The sequence below is a fragment of the Bufo gargarizans genome, chromosome 6 (genome assembly GCF_014858855.1).
Source record: "Bufo gargarizans isolate SCDJY-AF-19 chromosome 6, ASM1485885v1, whole genome shotgun sequence".
In the NCBI taxonomy this organism is placed as follows: domain Eukaryota; kingdom Metazoa; phylum Chordata; class Amphibia; order Anura; family Bufonidae; genus Bufo; species Bufo gargarizans.
The window spans coordinates 24,637,390-24,657,379 of NC_058085.1; the positions used below are offsets into that span (position 1 = coordinate 24,637,390).

The 19,990-nt window shown below is 44.7% G+C and overlaps 1 protein-coding gene across 1 annotated transcript in view; it reads left to right on the plus strand.

Moving 5' to 3' along the window:
* The first annotated feature begins 658 nt into the window (after nucleotides 1-658).
* Nucleotides 659-19,990, plus strand: part of LOC122941901 (zinc finger protein OZF-like) — a 37,487-nt gene continuing 18,155 nt past the window's right edge. Inside the window, exon 1 of the mRNA XM_044299398.1 lies at nucleotides 659-779. Coding sequence (XP_044155333.1) covers nucleotides 659-779 — 121 coding nt within the window. The remainder of the gene's footprint in view (nucleotides 780-19,990) is intronic.

Below are 19,990 nucleotides of genomic sequence, written 5' to 3' on the forward strand. Positions count from 1 at the left end.
GAATTTATCCGTGTAGAGAAAGCAGAATTGGGAATGGGAAATTCTTGCTTTGTAAAGTCTCAAGTACACTCTTTGTGCCGCCATATGGTTTTATATAGCAGCATAATTCAGAAGTATTCTCTCCTAGAACAGTCCACAATGCAATTCGAGGCATGCAGAGGTAGTGTATAGCCCCACAGACTTCTATTGGAGTTCTGTTCTCTGTGTGCTGCCATATGGTGCCATTATATGGCACTATGATACAGAAGTGCCGCCATATTGTGCAAATATAGGACCATATTCTCCCCTAGAACATGTCACAATGAAAGCAGAGGCATGTGGAGGTGCAGTGTGGCCCTGTTGACTTCTCTTGGGGCCACATTACTATTTCATACAACTAGCAGCTTGTGTGGGGCAGTTGGACATCAGCCCATGCTAATGTCAGGAAGCGCAGAGCAGGGGGCACCTTATCAGAGAAGCAGTGGGACCAGCTGTTATGTGACCTTTCAAGGGGACAGTGACAAAGGGACAGAACACATAGCAGGTCTGCTCAGTGACAGAGCTGGAGGACGCTGAGCACATTCTGTCACTACACGGCAGAGCAGAGTGTAATCGGACACCGCTCCAGCGCCTCCTCCCTCTATCCCAAGTCTGCACTGCAAACAGAGCATGCGCGGCTATGTTTCAGAAGCAGCACAAGGAAATGAACAGCCAGCTGTGCGAGTTCATGAAAGAGAGGAGAGGCTGGCCACTGGATCGATGTGGTTACTCTGCGCAGGCGCGGCACCTGCATTCGGCAGGCGAGAGGTGGCCGTAACTAGGGGAGACTAGGGGAGGAAGGATTTTATCAAAAAGGGAGGGAATTGGCTAATACATTATATTTACAAAAATGATCACTGTTATATCATTAGCAGATTAAACAGTGATCATTGAAATTAGACAACCCCTTTAATGGCCAACAACTCTCTTTTACCTACATCATAATTTCTTTCAGCAGAAGAGAGTTTTTTTTAGAGGAAAAAGCACACGGGCGCAATTTACTAAGAGAAGAACCCTGCAACAAGACTGCTCCAACCCCTACCTCTGCGTCAACTTCCACAATAAATGGTTGTGACACATCTGGTTGCACCAGAATAGGAGCAGAAGCAAAATATTTCTTTATTGCTGAAAAAGCATGCAATGCTTCCTCAGACCAGACTCAGAAATCCACAACTTTCTTAGTGATATCAGTTAATGGTTTAACAACAGTTGAGTAATTCAAGATACATTTATGGTAGTAGTTGGTGAACCCAAAAAATCGCCTGAGAGCCTTCAGATATTCGGGTCGATCCCAGTCCAACACAGCACAGACTTTTTCTGGATTCATGCAAAAACCCAAAGATGAGAGTATGTACCCCAGGAATTGCACTTCAGGGACCGCAAATACACACTTCTCCATTTTGGCATACAATTTATTCTCTCTTAGGATCTGTAATACCCGTCTCATGTGATCCTCATGCGTCTCCATATCAGGGGAATAAATTAAAATATCATCCAGATAAACCAACACAAACCTGCCCACCAGATGATGAAAGATGTCATTGATGAAGTGTTGAAAAACCTCAGGAGCATTGGACAAACCAAAAGGCATGACCAGATTCTCAAAATGACCCTCAGGAGTATTAAAGGTCATTTTCCATTCGTCCCCTTCCTTGACTCTTATCAGATCATATGCCCCCCTCAAATCCAACTTAGAGAACACCTTGGCGCCGACAATCTGATTGAATAAATCTGGGATCAAAGGAAGGGGATAGCGATCACGGATAGTGATGTGATTAAGCTCACGGAAGTCATATCTTACTTGTGTGACCAGAGAAGAGTCATATTTTCAAGCTCTGACTCATCTCAGGTTAATTTGCATATGTATCAAATCGTCCAAACATGGCCATCCTTTTTTTTTTTTAAAACAAAAAAGAACCCCACTGCCATTGGTTATTTGGATGGTCTAATATGACCTTGAGCCGAATTCTCTGTGATATACTCTCGCATGGCTACTCTTTCGGGTTCGGAAAGATTATACAACCGAGACTTTGGCAATCTAGCTCTGGGAATAAGGTTGACTGGGCAATCATACTCCCGATGAAGTGGCAACTCCTGGTCTCTACCTTTAGAGAATAAATCAGAAAAATCCAAAAGGAAGGAGGTAACATCTTAGTACTTACAACAGAAAGCGACGTGCTGAGACTGTTGTCAAGGCAGAGATCACTCCAGTCGAGAATCTGTCTAGCTTGCCAATCGATAGTAGGGTTATGTTTGGTTAACCGTGGTAAACCTAACACCAGAGAAGCAGGCAAACCCTCCAGCACAAAACATAAAATGGATTCATAAATAAATAATGAAAGTGGGGCACACTCTCAAAGTATAGGGATCTTTATTAACACAAATGGAAAAAATGCAGAAATGACAGTAAATCTTAAAAAATGGTAAATAAAAATGCAGAAAAAAGTTAAAATACACTAGGTATAGACAATAAAATTGATTAAATTTAGATTATAAATGATCATGAAAAATGGGTAAAATATATTAAATAATGCAAATACTATAGTCAATATGCGCATGGATCCCAATATAAACTTTCAATGCGAATAGTCAGTCACAAAGTATAAGCTCACTGGTTGTTAGGTATAGAGTCCCATATACGGTTAGTATAATGTTATATAATTTTAGAAAGGTCCTTACTTGCCAGTTGTAGCAATGCTTGAAAGCGTATGCAGCCTGTGGGTTTGCGTTGAATAATATTCAGGCTGTTCATACGCACAGCGGCGTCCCGCTGTATTCAATGTAGCAAAAGCGATCGCTTGTCGATGGTTTGTAGAGGCTTACCCGAGGGTCTTTTGATGTTGGATATTGAGCTCTCGACACGGCGTACCTGTCTCGGTTCCGGTCTCAAGAGCTGGTGTGCAGGTTTGAGTTTTTGGCCGCCAGTGAGATTTGTTTGTTGCACGCGGTGTCGATGTCTTTCATCACCAGCGTGGCAGCGATAGTTCACTTCGGCGGCTTTCTTGTTAAATGGCAGTTATCCAGACTTCCTCGGTTTTTGCAGGGTCTCTCTACTCCATAGGGGGATTGATACCAGACGCGTTTCGGGGATTTACAAAAATGACCCCTTCCACTGAGGAAGGGGTCATTTTTGTAAATCCCCGAAACGCGTCTGGTATCAATCCCCCTATGGAGTAGAGAGACCCTGCAAAAACCGAGGAAGTCTGGATAACTGCCATTTAACAAGAAAGCCGCCGAAGTGAACTATCGCTGCCACGCTGGTGATGAAAGACATCGACACCGCGTGCAACAAACAAATCTCACTGGCGGCCAAAAACTCAAACCTGGACACCAGCTCTTGAGACCGGAACCGAGACAGGTACGCCGTGTCGAGAGCTCAATATCCAACATCAAAAGACCCTCGGGTAAGCCTCTACAAACCATCGACAAGCGATCGCTTTTGCTACATTGAATACAGCGGGACGCCGCTGTGCGTATGAACAGCCTGCATATTATTCAACGCAAACCCACAGGCTGCATACGCTTTCAAGCATTGCTACAACTGGCAAGTAAGGACCTTTCTAAAATTATATAACATTATACTAACCGTATATGGGACTCTATACCTAACAACCAGTGAGCTTATACTTTGTGACTGACTATTCGCATTGAAAGTTTATATTGGGATCCATGCGCATATTGACTATAGTATTTGCATTATTTAATATATTTTTACCCATTTTTCATGATCATTTATAATCTAAATTTAATCAATTTTATTGTCTATACCTAGTGTATTTTAACTTTTTTCTGCATTTTTATTTACCATTTTTTAAGATTTACTGTCATTTCTGCATTTTTTCCATTTGTGTTAATAAAGATCCCTATACTTTGAGAGTGTGCCCCACTTTCATTATTTATTTATGCTATTTATCACTTTCAGACTGGGTGTTGTCTGGTAAGTGGGTGCACCTCTGTGTGGTTTTTCCACCTCATTTTAGTGCGACATTCCTTGTTTGATAAAATGGATTCAATATGAGAATCTCCCACCTTTAGGCGAATGTCCTGCACCATTTGAGACAGACACTTTTGAGACAGATGGGCGGAATCAATCGCAAACACAGAAATATTTTTGTCTAATGCGCTTGTTGTCAAACCATGCATGCGGACAAACTGGCCATCCACTAAGTTAACCCCTGCCCCACTGTCAATAAATATTTCCATTTCCACAGTTTTGGATTCTAGCGCCACCTTGGCAGGCAGGAGAAATCGGGTTCTACCGGTAAAAGACAAAAGTACATTCTCAACTTCCCCACCCACACTACCAATAGTAAGAAGAGGTCTAAACACATAATTTTTTTTCCCCGCTTTTCACCTTGATGTTTAAAGGGAACCTGTCACCGGGATTTTGTGTATAGAGCTGAGGACATGGGTTGCTAGATGGCTGCTAGCACATCCGCAATATCCAGTCGCCATAGCTCTGTGTGCTTTTATTGTGTAAAAAAACCGATTTGATACATATGCAAATTAACATAAAAGAGTCATATCTAACTTGTGTGACCAGAGAAGAGTCATATTTTCAAGCTCTGACTCATCTCAGGTTAATTTGCATATGTATCAAATCGGTTTTTCCCTGAAACAAAGTTGTCACTTCCCCCGGAAAACCTATCCGGGAGAGCAACCTTCGGTTCAGGACAGACCTGGTTCCCGCTGCTGGAACCCACCACCTGTGGTCTCTGAAACTGTGCAACGGCCGTGCGGAGGTCAGCCACCTCCAAAGACAGCCCCTGCATATGATCGACCAGTGCAGAAACAGTATCCATAGCTGCATTAATAAAACAAAGGATATTGTTTTCGGCGGTTGATAGTGTCACAGGTCAAGGTGTAGGGAAAACGCCAAATACACAACACAACGAATAGGCAACAATCTAGGCCTCAAAAGCTAAGGAAGAGGGATGGTGACCTCCTAGTAATTTCTAGGCCTTTCCCTAACTCCTGCCAGTATGAGCAGATCCTGATGGTGGAAATACTCATACATCGGATATCTAAAGCCCTGCAAAAACTGACGAGCCCTAGGATACAGCAATTTGGCGAGAGAGAAAAGAGAAGGGAGAGGCGCTCATAGGGTGGTGGGTGGCGGTTGTGTTGTTTTGCGTAATGGTCGAAGTGTGCTCACCTTTTGGTGTTGTGCTGGTTGGAGCACAACGTCCGTGGAGGTAGGTACACGTGGAGGAATAAGGGGGCGTTGGTATTTTTGGGAGGGTCGGTGCTGCCAATACCCATTCGGTCCCTTAGGGTGGAGTTGCCAAGGACTCCTAGGGACTGTGAAGGAAGAAGTTGCTGGTTTGTGTGCGAATGCACACAGTAGGGTATTTGCTTGGCGCACAAAAGGACGACCTCAGTCAGCGGACTTTGGTGAAATAGCTGTTTTTATTGTTCAGTAGACAACGCGTTTCGGAGTTTATAACTCCTTTATCAAGTCTAAAACAAGGGTATAAAAGAAAAAAATGCCGGAGGCAAAAGGTATATCCCCACCTGGTTAGATGGGTGTGGACATGCATTAAACAGTAGAATATTTAGAGAGTTTGTGCGCGTGCCTTTAAGCGTTAAAAATGTGCATAATTATATACAAAAAAAATATATATATATAATAATGATGATAAAAACAATAATAGGATCTGTAGTTTGCAGAGAGAAATAAATATGCAAATGTCAGTAACAACAGCAGTTGATTAAAAACGAAGGAAGTCGGTAAGTATTCAGTGGTCCGCGTATAGGGTCACTTTTGGGCCCAGGTGTGTCTACTAATTCTGCTGGCATAAAGGATTGTGTGCTCAAGTGTGTTTCAGGAGGACTGTGGTTATGGGATGAGTGAATGTATATAGCGTGTGAAAGCTGGTGTCCCTAGTGCGGTATTGGGAAGGTGGTGTGTGTGTTATGACGGTATTTGGTGAAATGTAGTGGGGGGGGGGGGTTTACCTTAATCGGGCGTCAGCAGAGAGACTGGCCAGATGGCTGTGGGAATAAAAATACAACAAATGAGAAGACGGACACTGAGCAAAGGGGCATGATGATGTCTGTGTGTGTGGTGATAGAACTGAGGGGGGGGGGGGGCGGGGGAATATGGCAGGTTGGGGGGGGGGGAACAAGACAAATATAGTGCAGTGGTAATATATTGAATATATTGTATTGGAATATGGCTGTGGGGGTAATGTAATGAAGGTGGTGGTCATATATAATGAATATAATGGAATCTGGCTGTGGGGGTAATATAATGAAGGTGGTGGTGATATAATGAAGGGGGGGGGGGGGCAGGTGGCCGGTGGTGATGAGAAGGGTGGGTGCAGTGTGTGGTGGTATTTTGATGGTGCTAGAGGGAGGAGGATGGATAACCTATATATTGGTGGGGGTTGCACTTGCACAAATGGCTCGCTTGCGTAGTGACAGCCGAATTGTCACCATTCGACAGAGGAATAACTTCTGGCTCTCCACCTTGTTGGACCCTCGCTGCCATTCCAAAATGGGGGCCTTTTTTAACACCCACTGACAGGGAGGACAAACTGAACTACTACAGAGACATCCTATGTATTCAGTGGACCGCTGCCTATCTGCGCCATCATCCATCCTCTCGCCGGTCTGACCAGGGGGGCCCTCTGCGCTCGCGTTTTACTTCCATGGCTGCTGGGGAGGGGTGGGCTGGCAGAGCAGCAGCCGGAGTCTAGAGTCGCTAATGAGCAGCTTTCTTCACCCGCATAGTGAAGAAACTACACACCAGTAGCTAAACATAGAGCAGAACCTGAACCAGCAGGTGGTGGCATACATGGACAGCACCCTGCCAGCCGTCATTGAAGATCTGCTGGACTACTGGGCAGCCAAACTGGATTTGTGGCTGAGTTTGACTTGGAAAAGCTGTCCTGCCAAGCCAGTAAGGGTGGCATCAGAGCGGGTGTTTAGTGCAGCGGGGGCCATAGTTAACCCAAGAAGAACTCGCCTGTCCACCCAAAAATGTGGAGAGACTGACCTTTGTCAAGATGAATCAGGCGTAGATCAGCCAGGATTTCCACCCATCAATACCTGATGCATCAGATTAGATCATCTATGCCGGCTCACCCAAACCTTGACAAAATAGTCTGGTTTATGCTGGCTACCTGCCTCAGCTTCTATTCTGATGCTGCCACACGTCAGATGCCACACATCTGATGCCAAGTGCTCCATATTACACCTACCTTAGTCACCAGGTACTGGTAGTGCCACCCACCTCCCCACTCTATCACTGGGTCACTCTGGTCTGCTCATGCTGCTGACACCTCCATACTATGTCACCTTGCCACTCTGTGGTCTCCTCATGCTGCTTCCACCTCACCACTATGCCATAGGGCCACTTTGTGGTTTCTTGATGCCACCACCACCTCCAGACTCTGTAATTGGGCCACTCTGTGGACTTCTCATGCTGTTTCCACCCTTCCCAGTACATGACTGGGACACTATTTTGCCTTTCGGCCAGGCTGACATCATTTAAGGAAAAATGAGACACACAACGGATCCTGTCTGTGTAGCAGCTGTAAGGCCTGTATGGTCCCATCAGAATTGGCTTACAGTATGATTTGGTAGCCAAAAGCGTGAGTGGGTGCAAAACACATAAGACATGCAAATATTCTATTCACATGTCATCTCTGTTTTGGATCCACTCCTGTTTTGCATTAGCAATACTGATGGATTACTGACCAAATGCTGACTGAGTGAAGGTGGATGCTCAACAAACAGGATTCGTTTTTTGTGGGTTATTGTTCTGACAGATCAGAGGAAGGGCAAAATAATCAGTGATGTCAACACAAACTTACTGCTGACACCCTCTCCACTCTGTCGGGGGGGCTCTACTTGTATAAGCGTTTAATAGAACAGGTTCTGTAGACATCTATGTGGAGTCAGCTGATGACGGTGTAAAAGGAGTGCGCTTCTTCTGGACACTAACATCGACCTGTAAGGCTGAGTTCATACTATCACTGCCCAAATAAGTGAAGTGTGCAGTGATTTTAAGAGTGATGCCTGTCATCTGCATGTCATACAGACTCACAGTATTATTTCACTACCACAGCAGACTCCCTATGCGTGTTACTGCAAGGCACAGTGTTCTACACCACTATAAAGGCTCTCTGCAGCCCGGAAATAGCCTTTTTTACACGATTCGCAGCAAATTAATTCGTATCGAACTAAATCTTTTCAAAAATTCGGCAAACCGGACAAATCAAATTTTTTTAGAAATTTGCTCATCTCTAAATGTAACATAATATAGCATACGACTTTATTGATCCAGAAGGAAATTTCAACCCCACGTAACAGTACCTGATGCATCAGACTAGATCATTCTGGGTGACCTGTTTCTTCTGGCCACCTGCTTCAGCCACACGCCTGCTGCCATCTTCTCCTACTGCCATCTTGTGCTGTTACTACCACTGCTGTTGTCCCATACCTCATCCACTCTGTGACAGGGCCACTGTGTTGACTACTCATATTGTTGCCAGCTTCTTCACTCTGTGATGGGGCCACTATGTTGACTTCTCTCACTGTTGCCACCTTCTTTGATGGGGGCCACTAGTGTCCCTGTTTGGCCTTCTTGACATCACAATTTTTGTTTACCCTTCTTCTGATCTGTCTGCAATGAAAAACCCCACGGATCCTGTCTTTGGAGCATCCGTAAGGCCTGTATCACACAGTCCCTATTTTGCATCAGGATTGGCTCATCATGTGGAAGCCAAGGAACAAATGTACTTAGTGAACAACTCCAAGAATTTGCGAAAGAGTATTTAAACTAGGAAGGGGGGGCAAAAGAGTGAAAATAAAAGAGTCCAATTGCCCCCTGAAACAATGCCAGAACAGGTCAGAAGCACAGAGGTTAAGAAATGATAAGCTCAGAGTCCTGTCTACAAATGCTCGCAGTTTAGGTAAAAAAATCAATGAACTTGGGTCAATAATGGCATCTGAGAATGTAGATTTAGCGGCTGTTATGGAGACATGGTTTAATGAAAGAAATGACTGGGACATAACCATACCAGGGTACTCTTTATACAGAAGAGACAGAGAAGGCAAGAAAGGAGGAGGAGTGGCCCTGTATGTGAAAGATAGCATTAAATCTAACCTAATACAAGTTGGTGAGGCCAACATAGAGTCAGTTTGGGTTACGTTGCAGTTTGCTAATCATGCAGTAACTCGTGTAGGTGTGATATATAGACCACCTGATCAAGTTAAAGAACTAGATGATCTACTAGTTGAAGAAATAGCTAAAATGACAATGAAAGGAGAAGTTATCATTATGGGAGATTTCAATCTTCCAGATATAAACTGGAAAACCAAAATAGCAAGTTCTACCAGGAGTACAGATATTCTAAATTCCCTACTGGGGTTATCCCTACAACAAATGGTTGAGGAGCCAACCCGGAGGGAGGCCATTTTGGATTTGATATTCACAAATGGGGATTCGGTATATGATGTCATTGTAGGCGAAACCTTGGGATCTAGTGATCACCAGTCAGTGTGGTTTAATATAAGAACTGTGAAAGAGTCCCACCACACAAAAACAAAAGTTTTAGATTTTAGAAAAACAGACTTTTCAAAAATGAAATTAGTCATAAATGAGTCCTTATCAGACTGGAACGGATTACATGGAGTCCAGGAGAAATGGGACTACTTAAAAGGTGCATTATTGAAGGCAACAGAAAATTGCATTAGACTTGTCAGTAAAAGTAAAAAGGAAGAGACCACTGTGGTACTCAGCAGAAGTGGCCCAAATCATTAAAAATAAAAGCTAGCATTTTGTAATTATAAAAAAACCCAGAGCAATGAAGATAAGGAAATCTACAAGATTAGGCAGAAAGAGGCCAAGCAAGTTATAAGAACTTCTAAAGCGCAGGCAGAAGAAAAACTAGCTCAGTCTATGAAAAAAGGGGATAAGACATTCTTCAGATATATAAATGAAAAAAGGAAATTAAAACAAGGAATAACTAAATTAAAAACAAGGGACGGAAGGTATGTAGAAGAGAATAAAGGGCTAGCCGACTGCCTTAATGAATACTTCTGTTCAGTTTTTACAAAAGAAAAAGAAGGAGAAGGACCTCCACTAGAAAGGATGACTAATAGATCGTTTGATGCATGTGTCTTTACAGAGGAAGATGTTCTAAGTTTGCTGTCTAAAGTGAAGACAAATAAGTCACAGGGGCCTGATGGGATACACCCAAAATTATTAAAAGAGCTTAGTGGTGAGCTGGCAAAACCGTTAACAGATTTATTTAACCAATCATTAGTAACAGGAGTCGTCCCGGAAGATTGGAAATTGGCAAATGTCGTGCCCATTCACAAGAAAGGTAGTAGGGAGGAATCGAGCAACTATAGACCAGTGAGTCTGACATCAATAGTAGGCAAATTAATGGAAACCCTATTAAAGGATAGGATTGTGGAACATCTAAAATCCCATGGATTGCAAGATGAAAAACAGCATGGGTTTACTTCAGGGAGATCATGTCAAACAAATCTTATAGATTTTTTTGACTGGGTGACTAAAATAATAGACGGTGGAGGTGCAGTAGACATTGCATATCTAGATTTTAGTAAGGCTTTTGACACTGTCCCACACAGAAGACTTATCAATAAACTGCAGTCATTGAGCATGGACTCCCATATTGTTGAGTGGATTAGGCAGTGGCTGAGTGACAGACAACAGAGGGTTGTAGTCAATGGAGAACATTCAAAACAAGGTCATGTTACCAGTGGGGTTCCACAGGGATCTGTACTGGGACCAATTTTGTTTAATATCTTCATAAGTGATATTGCAAAAGGCCTCGATGGTAAGGTTTGTCTTTTTGCTGATGACACAGATATGTAACAGGGTTGATGTTCCTGGAGGGAAACGCCAAATGGAAAAGGATTTAGGAAAACTAGAAGAATGGTCAGAACTCTGGCAACTGAAATTTAATGTGGATAAGTGCAAGATAATGCACCTGGGGCGTAAAAACCCAAGGGCAGAATATAGAATATTTGACACAGTCCTGACCTCAGTATCTGAGGAAAGGGATTTAGGAGTAATTATTTCAGAAGACTTAAAGGTGGGAAGACAATGTAATAGAGCAGCACGAAATGCCAGCAGAATGCTTGGGTGTATAGGGAGAGGTATAAGCAGTAGAAAGAGTGAAGTGCTTATGCCGCTGTACAGATCACTGGTGAGACCTCACTTGGTGTATTGTGCGCAGTACTGGAGGCCATATCTCCAGAAGGATATAGATACTCTAGAGAGAGTTCAGAGAAGAGCTACTAAACTAGTACATGGATTGCAGGATAAAACTTACCAGGAAAGATTAAAGGACCTTAATATGTATAGCTTGGAAGAAAGAAGAGACAGAGGGGATATGATAGAAACTTTTAAATACATAAAGGGAATCAACTCGGTAAAGGAGGAGAGCATATTTAAAAGAAGAAAAACTACCACAAGAGGACACAGTTTTAAATTAGAGGGGCAAAGGTTTAAAAGTAATATAAGGAAGTATTACTTTACTGAGAGAGTAGTGGATGCATGGAATAGCCTTCCTGCAGAAGTGGTAGCTGCAAATACAGTGAAGGAGTTTAAGCATGCATGGGATAGGCATAAGGCTATCCTTCATATAAGATAGGGCCAGGGACTATTCATAGGATTCAGATATATTGGGCAGACTAGATGGGCCAAATGGTTCTTATCTGCCGACACATTCTATGTTTCTATGTTTCTAAGCCAAAAGCAAGAGTGGATCCAAAACACAGAAGACATGCAAATATTCCAATCACGTGTCATCTCTGTTTTGGATCCACTCGTTGTCACGAACTATGGATCCGATCGCTCCGGATCCCACAGCTGTGACGTAGTGGTCTGTGACGGAGTCTGCGCACACACAGAGACCTCACGTGACCGGGGTATTACCATCCGTCTAACACCCCCCACTACACTTCGGTAACTGCCACTACGTGGGTTCCCGGTCCACGAGCCGACTATCCGGGTAATTCACTATCACACAGATCAGTGGATGAACCGGATATCACTTACTGACCAACCGCAGTCAATCACCCCCAACTACAATTCCTAAATGCAATTTAACTAACTACCTGGTAACGTCTCTTCAAAGGCAAGGTACGTTGTTCAGCAGCTTAGAATATGGAAGACTTGGCTATTTAGATTTTATAATCTTTAATAAGAGGTAAAAAGCAGTGCATACAAGTCTAATGAAAATGACTATAAATCTACAGAATAATAATAACAATATAAATAATCACGACAGTTCAAATGAAAGGGAAAAAGATGAAAGAATACTTAGTTTCTCTGGAGGGTTTCAGATGGTCGTTCATATGTCCTTTTTGAATCCTTGCAAACCCCTTTTCAGTATGTATCAGGGGAGACCCTCAAAGTTCTTCTGATACAGGGATATGCTGTCAATGTCCAATTAAGTGTCTGGTGATGTTCCATGGGTCTCTCTCCTCTGTCCTTGTGCATGGATTTTTATGAACTCTCCCATGGGCAGGAGACTTACTCCTGTCAGCCAATGGCAGCAGAGTGACTGTGAAGCCTAGGGATGGCCCCCAAGTGTTTTATGACCCCATCAAAGTTCAGTTCCTACAATGAGGATTATACTTAAGCCCGTATCTCCTTGATACATCGGCATATTTTTATACAGAATACATATTTGCGATCCTTATTTATTTACCTACAGAATTAGACCACACACGGTAATGCTGGGACCTGTAGTTCTTCTACCACCCATAGGTCAGCTACAGAATCACATCCTCTAGTCATATTTGATACCCAATTAACCACAATACTCTGTAGAGCCTGGATCTGGTGTCAGAAAGGGCATAAGTTGATTCATAAATGAAATATGAAAGTGGACTGGTTTTATGCCCAGAGCTAATTAAGGGCTATTAGCTCTCCTCAAACCAGACCTGGAAATTATTGACGTCACTGCTCCAGCCAGGCTTGACAGCGAGCTGATCTTATCTTACAGGACAGGATGAGCTGGGCCTGGTATAGCCTTTATGACCTTTTTATAGCTGGCCTCAAAGAGTAGTGGTAATAAAAGTGTCCATCTATATCATAGGCGACCCAGGCTTCAGGAAGATGAGAGTTCACAGTTTTTTTTACATATGCCAGAAGCAGATAAGATGGCTACCCAGAGGAATTATGTATGTATGCCGGCACACGTGTTTTTAGTTTTTTTTGGCCTTGCCAATACTGATGGATTTCTGAGCAAATGCTGACCATGTGATGGTGGAGGCATAAAATACAGGATTTGTTTTTGGGGGTTCTTATGTCGGATCAGAAGAAGAGCAAATTAAACAGTGACGTCAACACAAACTTACTACTAACACCCTCTCCACTGTCATGGGGATACTACTTGTATCAGCGTGTAACAGATCAGGTTCTGTAGAAATCTACGTGGAATCCGTTGACGACGGTGTAAAAGAAATGCGCTTACTTCAGTCTATGGTGGAATCTTGGGCCACTGCACAGTATTTTATACCTGGCATTGACCTGTAAGGCTGAGTTCACACCTGAGTTATTTGGTCAGTTTTGGCCCCGTGACTGCCCAAATAAGTGAAGTGTGCAGTGATCCTAAGAGCGACGCCTGTCATCTGCCTGTCATACTGACTGACAGTATTATTTCACTAGCACAGCAGACTCCCTATGTGTGTTACTGCAAGGCACAGTGTTCTACACCACTATACAGGACAATTCACTAATCTCTACCCAGAATATGATCGGGCCAGGCTGAATTCCACTGTCTCTGATACGGGTCATCACCCTCTGTATGTTTGCAGTGCAAGATCACTGGCCCTAATTCATTTAACCCCTTACAAACATCAATTACTTATTCAAATTCAGTGGAAACTGATGAGGCTGAAGTTGTTTTTTTATTCATCAGTTTCTTATTCGCATTTTTTGTATTTTTGTATTTTTTTTTTATGAGGAGACTTTATCACTAGTAATATAGTTGCAGTGAGCCTCTCGAGGGGAAATCAGGTTAAAACGGCATTAAAATACAAAAGACGGACACAAAATGGGCAGACAGACACTGTCCCTGATTGCAATAAGTAACTGGTGTTTTCAAAGGGTTAAATGAATTTGGGCCGGGCTGAACTGAAATGTATATGATGTGGGGCATCACCCTCTGTGTGTTGGCAGTGTGAGATCAGTGGCCGAATTCATTTAAATATGACACGTTTATGGGGGCACTGTGGATGTCAATGTTATGGGGAAGCTGTGGATGTCACTGTTGTGGGGGGCGCTGTGGATTTTACTGTTGTGGATGGCCAGTATGAAGCCGGGTAATTCTGCTCGTAGATGATAAATATATCAATAGGCACCAAAAAGATATAGAATTAATAATAATGGAGAAGAAGTGCGCAGGTCTCCAGTGTGAGACAGAAATCAGAGAACGGCGAAAGGAAATTCACAAGTAAAGTGACTGAAATAAACAATAGTAAAATCACCAACCCATATGACAGACATCTGTAGGGGATGTGTCCTCCCCGATGCGTGTTTCAGCTGCTGCCTTCATCTTGGGGTTGGCGCTGCTGTGTGTGAGAAGCCTTTTATATCAGTGTATAATATAATACTTGCCACTTATTTATGTGGTGCATGCGCGTACAGGAAGGAAGGAAACCCTGTCCCCGGCGACAAAAGGACGCACAGGGAGGCAAGTGGGACAGGAAGCGGTGGACATTAGGGCTGAAACGATTACTCGATTAAATCGAGTAATTCGACACAAAAAAATCCTTGATGCAATTTTTTTGTATCGAAGATTCATTTGTGTCACGTGACCACAGAGCGGGAGTGAAGGGCTTGCTATTACTCCCGCTCCGTGGTCTCCCGCTGGCCCGTAATACTCACATTTCCAGCAGGGGGCCTTCGGACACTCCACAGCACATCCATAGTCCCACGCGGCACTGACCTCCTGAAGTACACACGCCGTGACCTGACGCACTGTGTGAAGTCAGACGCAGAGCAGGACGATGGGGTGTTGTCGGCACCCCTGCTGGAAAGGTAAGTTGGTGCGACTAAGGACAGGCACCCGGAGTGCACAGCGTCATAGCAACCAAGGACGCTGTGCACTCCGGGTGTCAGGAGGAGGGGGGTGGGGAAACGGAGCTGCTGGCACAAGGGGGGTGGGGAAATGGAGCTGCTGGCACAAGGGGGGTGGGGAAACGGAGCTGCTGGCACTAGGGGGGTGGGGGAACAGAGCTGCTGGCACAAGGGGGTGGGGGAACAGAGCTGCTGGCACAAGGGGGGTGGGGGAACAGAGCTGCTGGCACAAGGGGGGTGGGGGAACAGAGCTGCTGGCACAAGGGGGGTGGGGGAACAGAGCTGCTGGCACAAGGGGGGTGTCACGGATGGTGTACTGGAAACAAGGCAAAGCAACATGTATAAATGACTCGCTGGATCCAAAAGCTAAGGAACCAAGGGAGACCCCTGCAGGAGACCTGGCACTTTCCCTGGCTGCTCAGCCTATGCAAAGATCCTAATGGTGGAGGTTTGCATATCCACGAACCTTGACTATAAAGCCCTGAGCACCCTACAATAGTGAGGGGACACGACCACCGGCTCCCTACACAAGATACGGAGGGAGTCAGGGTCACCTGGGATCCAGCAAACAGAAAATAAACGATAAAGGTACAACACTTAGCTTTGTAGCAGACGGGAGAACAAGGTCAGCATGCACACACACTCCAGGAAGAAGTATAAGCCGCCCAGAAAAGCATTCTGGGGAGGAATTTAAAGGGAAGCAATTAGTCCAACACATGACAGCTGAGAGAGGCTAACGAGAGGAGGAACTGAATACCACAACACAGAAACTCAAGGAGGAGGTTCTGAAAGGCCTCTGTCAGAGCTTCTCAGCTGTCTGGTTGTGACAGTACCCCTCCCTCTACGAGTGGACTCCGGACACTCAGAACCCACCCTCTCAGGATGGGACCTATGGAAAGCCCTGATGAGACGAGAGGCCTTAATGTCCGTCACTGGGACCCACATCCTCTCCTCAGGACCATACCCCTCCCAATGAACAAGGTACTGAAGAGAACCGCGGACAAGACGAGAATCCACAATCCTAGAGACCTGAAATTCAAGATTCCCATCAACCATAATCGGAGGAGGAGGCAAAGGCGAGGGTACAATGGGTTGAACATAAGGTTTCAATAAGGACTTATGAAAAACATTATGGATCTTCCAAGTCTGAGGAAGATCAAGACGGTATGCAACAGGATTGATGACAGACAGGATTTTGTAAGGCCCAATAAACCTAGGACCCAACTTCCAGGAGGGAACCTTCAATTTGATATTTTTGGTAGACAACCACACCAGATCACCAACATTCAGGTCCGGACCAAGCACACGTCTCTTATCTGCCACACGCTTATATCTCTCACTCATGCTCTTTAGATTATCCTGAATCTTTTGCCAAATAGATGACAAAGACGAGGAGAATCTGTCCTCATCAGGTAAACCAGAAGACCCCTCTCCCGAGAAAGTCCCAAACTGTGGATGAAACCCATATGCACCAAAAAATGGTGACTTATCAGAGGACTCCTGACGACGGTTATTTAAAGCAAACTCAGCAAGGGACAAAAAAGAACACCAATCCTCTTGATTCTCCGCCACAAAACAGCGCAGATATGTCTCCAGATTCTGATTGACGCGCTCTGTCTGGCCATTCGACTGCGGGTGGAAAGCAGAAGAGAATGACAACCAAACCCCCAAGCGAGAACAGAAAGCCTTCCAGAATCTGGAAACAAACTGCGTGCCCCTATCAGAGACTATGTCTGAAGGAATACCGTGCAATTTGACAATGTGATCAATAAATGCCTGCGCCAGCGTCTTAGCATTGGGCAAACCAGGAAAAGGGAGGAAATGCACCATTTTGCTAAAACGGTCCACCACCACCAGAATCGCAGTCTTCCCCGAGGAACGAGGCAGGTCCGTTATGAAGTCCATGGACAGATGTGTCCAAGGACGGGAAGGAATGGGTAAGGGAAGGAGAGGACCTGATGGCCTTGAATGAGGGACTTTGGCACGAGCGCAAGTCTCGCAGGCTGCCACAAAACCCTCAACCGACTTACGAAGCGCAGGCCACCAGAATCTCCGAGCGATGAGATCCAGTGTGGCTCTTACCCCCGGGTGCCCAGCAAGGACCGTATCGTGGTGTTCTTTAAAAATCTTGTGTCTTAAAGCGAGAGGCACAAACAACCTCCCAGGAGGACAAAGATCAGGAGCCTCTGACTGGGCTGCCTGCACCTCTGCCTCCAATTCAGGAAAAAGAGCAGAGACCACCACACCTTCAGCCAAAATGGGACCCGGGTCTTCAAAATTCCCGCCTCCCGGAAAACAACGTGACAGGGCATCTGCCTTCACATTCTTAACTCCAGGGCGGAACGTGACAACAAAATTAAACCTAGAAAAGAACAAAGACCATCTGGCCTGTCTCGGGTTCAGACGCTTGGCTGACTCCAAGTAGGCCAGATTTTTATGGTCAGTAAATACGGTAATAGGGTGTCTGGCTCCCTCTAGCCAATGGCGCCATTCCTCAAAAGCCAACTTGATGGCCAACAATTCCCTATCTCCCACATCGTAATTTCTCTCTGCGGAGGAGAGTTTTCTTGAGAAAAAGGCACACGGTCGCCAATTGGCAGGAGAGGAACCCTGAGACAAGGACCGCCCCCACACCCACCTCAGAAGCATCAACCTCAACTATGAAGGGTAAAGAAACATCAGGTTGCACCAAGATGGGAGCGGAAGCAAAACTCTCCTTGATATCAGAGAAAGCCTTACGCGCCTCTACTGACCAAGAAGAAAAATCTACCCCCTTTCTGGTCATATCAGTGAGTGGTTTAACAATAGAAGAATAATTCAAAATGAACTTCCTGTAATAATTGGCACAGCCCAAAAAACGCATCAGCGCCTTCTGATTCTCAGGAAGCTCCCACTCAAGCACAGCGCGGACCTTCTCGGGGTCCATGCGAAAACCAGAAGCGGAGAGAAGAAACCCCAGAAATTGAATTTCTGGAACCGCAAACACACATTTTTCCAGTTTCGCATATAATTTATTCTCCCGCAGGATGAGCAAGACCTGACGTAAATGTTCCTTATGAGTTTTGAAATCGGGAGAAAAAATCAAAATGTCATCCAAATACACCAATACAAATTTTCCCATCAAATGATAAAAAATGCTGTTCACGAAATGCTGAAAAACGGCTGGAGCATTCATCAAACCAAAAGGCATAACCAAATTTTCAAAATGGCCCTCAGGGGGTATTGAAGGCCAACTTCCATTCGTCCCCTTCTCTGACCCTGACCAGGTTGTATGCCCCTCTTAAATCTAATTTGGAAAATACTTTAGCCCCAACAACCTGGTTAAACAGGTCCGGGATCAGAGGAAGCGGATAAGGGTCACGAATTGTGATATTGTTCAGCTCCCTGAAATCCAGACAAGGTCTTAAAGAACCATCTTTTTTCTTAACAAAGAAAAAAACAGCGGCAACAGGTGACTTCGAGGGTCGTATGTGTCCCTTTCTCAGACTCTCAGAGATATAAGCACGCATAGCGATCCTCTCAGGTTGGGAAAGATTGTATAAACGAGATTTAGGCAGCTTGGCGTCTGGGATGAGATTAATAGGGCAATCGTACTCCCTGTGCGGGGGCAAATCCTGAACTCCACTCTCAGAGAAGACATCCGAAAATTCAGAGAGAAAAGATGGTACAGTCTTAGTAGCAACCTCAGAAACAGATGTCATGAGGCAATTCTCTCTGCAAAAGTCACTCCAACCATTTATTTGCCTCGCTTGCCAATCAATGGTGGGGTTATGCTTAGTGAGCCAGGGCAGCCCCAACACCAGAGGGGTAGGTAAACCGCTAAGGACGAAACATGACACATCCTCAACATGAGCATCACTCACAATTAAACGGATATTGTGAACTATGCCCTTTAATGATTTTTGAGAAAGTGGAGCGGAATCGATAGCAAAAACAGGAATATCCTTTCCCAAAGTGCGCACCTGGAAACCATGAGTTATCGCAAATTGATTATCAATGAGATTGACCGCTGCTCCACTATCCACAAAAATCTCACAAAAAATGTTCTTGCTCTCTAGCGCCACCCTAGCCGGCAGGACAAAACGGGAACTACAAGCAAATGGAAAACCTTCAATTTCCGCCTCAACCCTGCCAATAGTAACAGATGGAACATTTTTAAAAGATTTTTTCCTGTTTGTTTCTTTATTACTCCCAGAAAACTGCCTGAATCTCCTAGAGGGACAAATATTTGCCAAATGATTTATACCTCCACAACAAAAACAAACCCTCCCATGCGAGCTGAATCTTCTATTGTCAGAAGCAATCAACCCCAGCTGCATGGGCTCCTGCTCAGAAGGGGCTGACGGCGACTGAGACCCCTGCGCACAGAATGGGACCGCTGCACTTGTCCTGGGACTGAGTATGACAGGAAGGGGACATCTCTCCTCTCTCTCTAAGACGCCTGTCAATACGAACGGCCTGAGACATAGCAGAGTCCAAAGAAATAGGCCTCTCATGAAAGGCAAATGCATCTTTCAATCCCTCTGAAAGACCATGGCAAAATTGACTTCGGAGTGCAGCATCATTCCAACCAGTATCAGCTGCCCATCTCCGAAATTCTGAGCAGTATATTTCTGCGGATTGTTTACCCTGGCATAATAGACGTAGTTTAGACTCAGCCAGAGCAATACGATCCGGATCATCATATATCTGACCCAGGGCTAAAAAGAATTCATCCACTGAACGGAGAGGCCGTGCCCCCTCCGGCAGCGAAAAGGCCCAGGACTGAGCGTTACCTCTGAGCAGCGATATAATGATCCCCACCCTCCGTTCCTCATCACCAGAGGAGTGGGGAAGAAGGCGAAAATGGAGTTTGCAAGCCTCTCTAAAACGCACAAAATTCTCACTACCCCCGGAGAA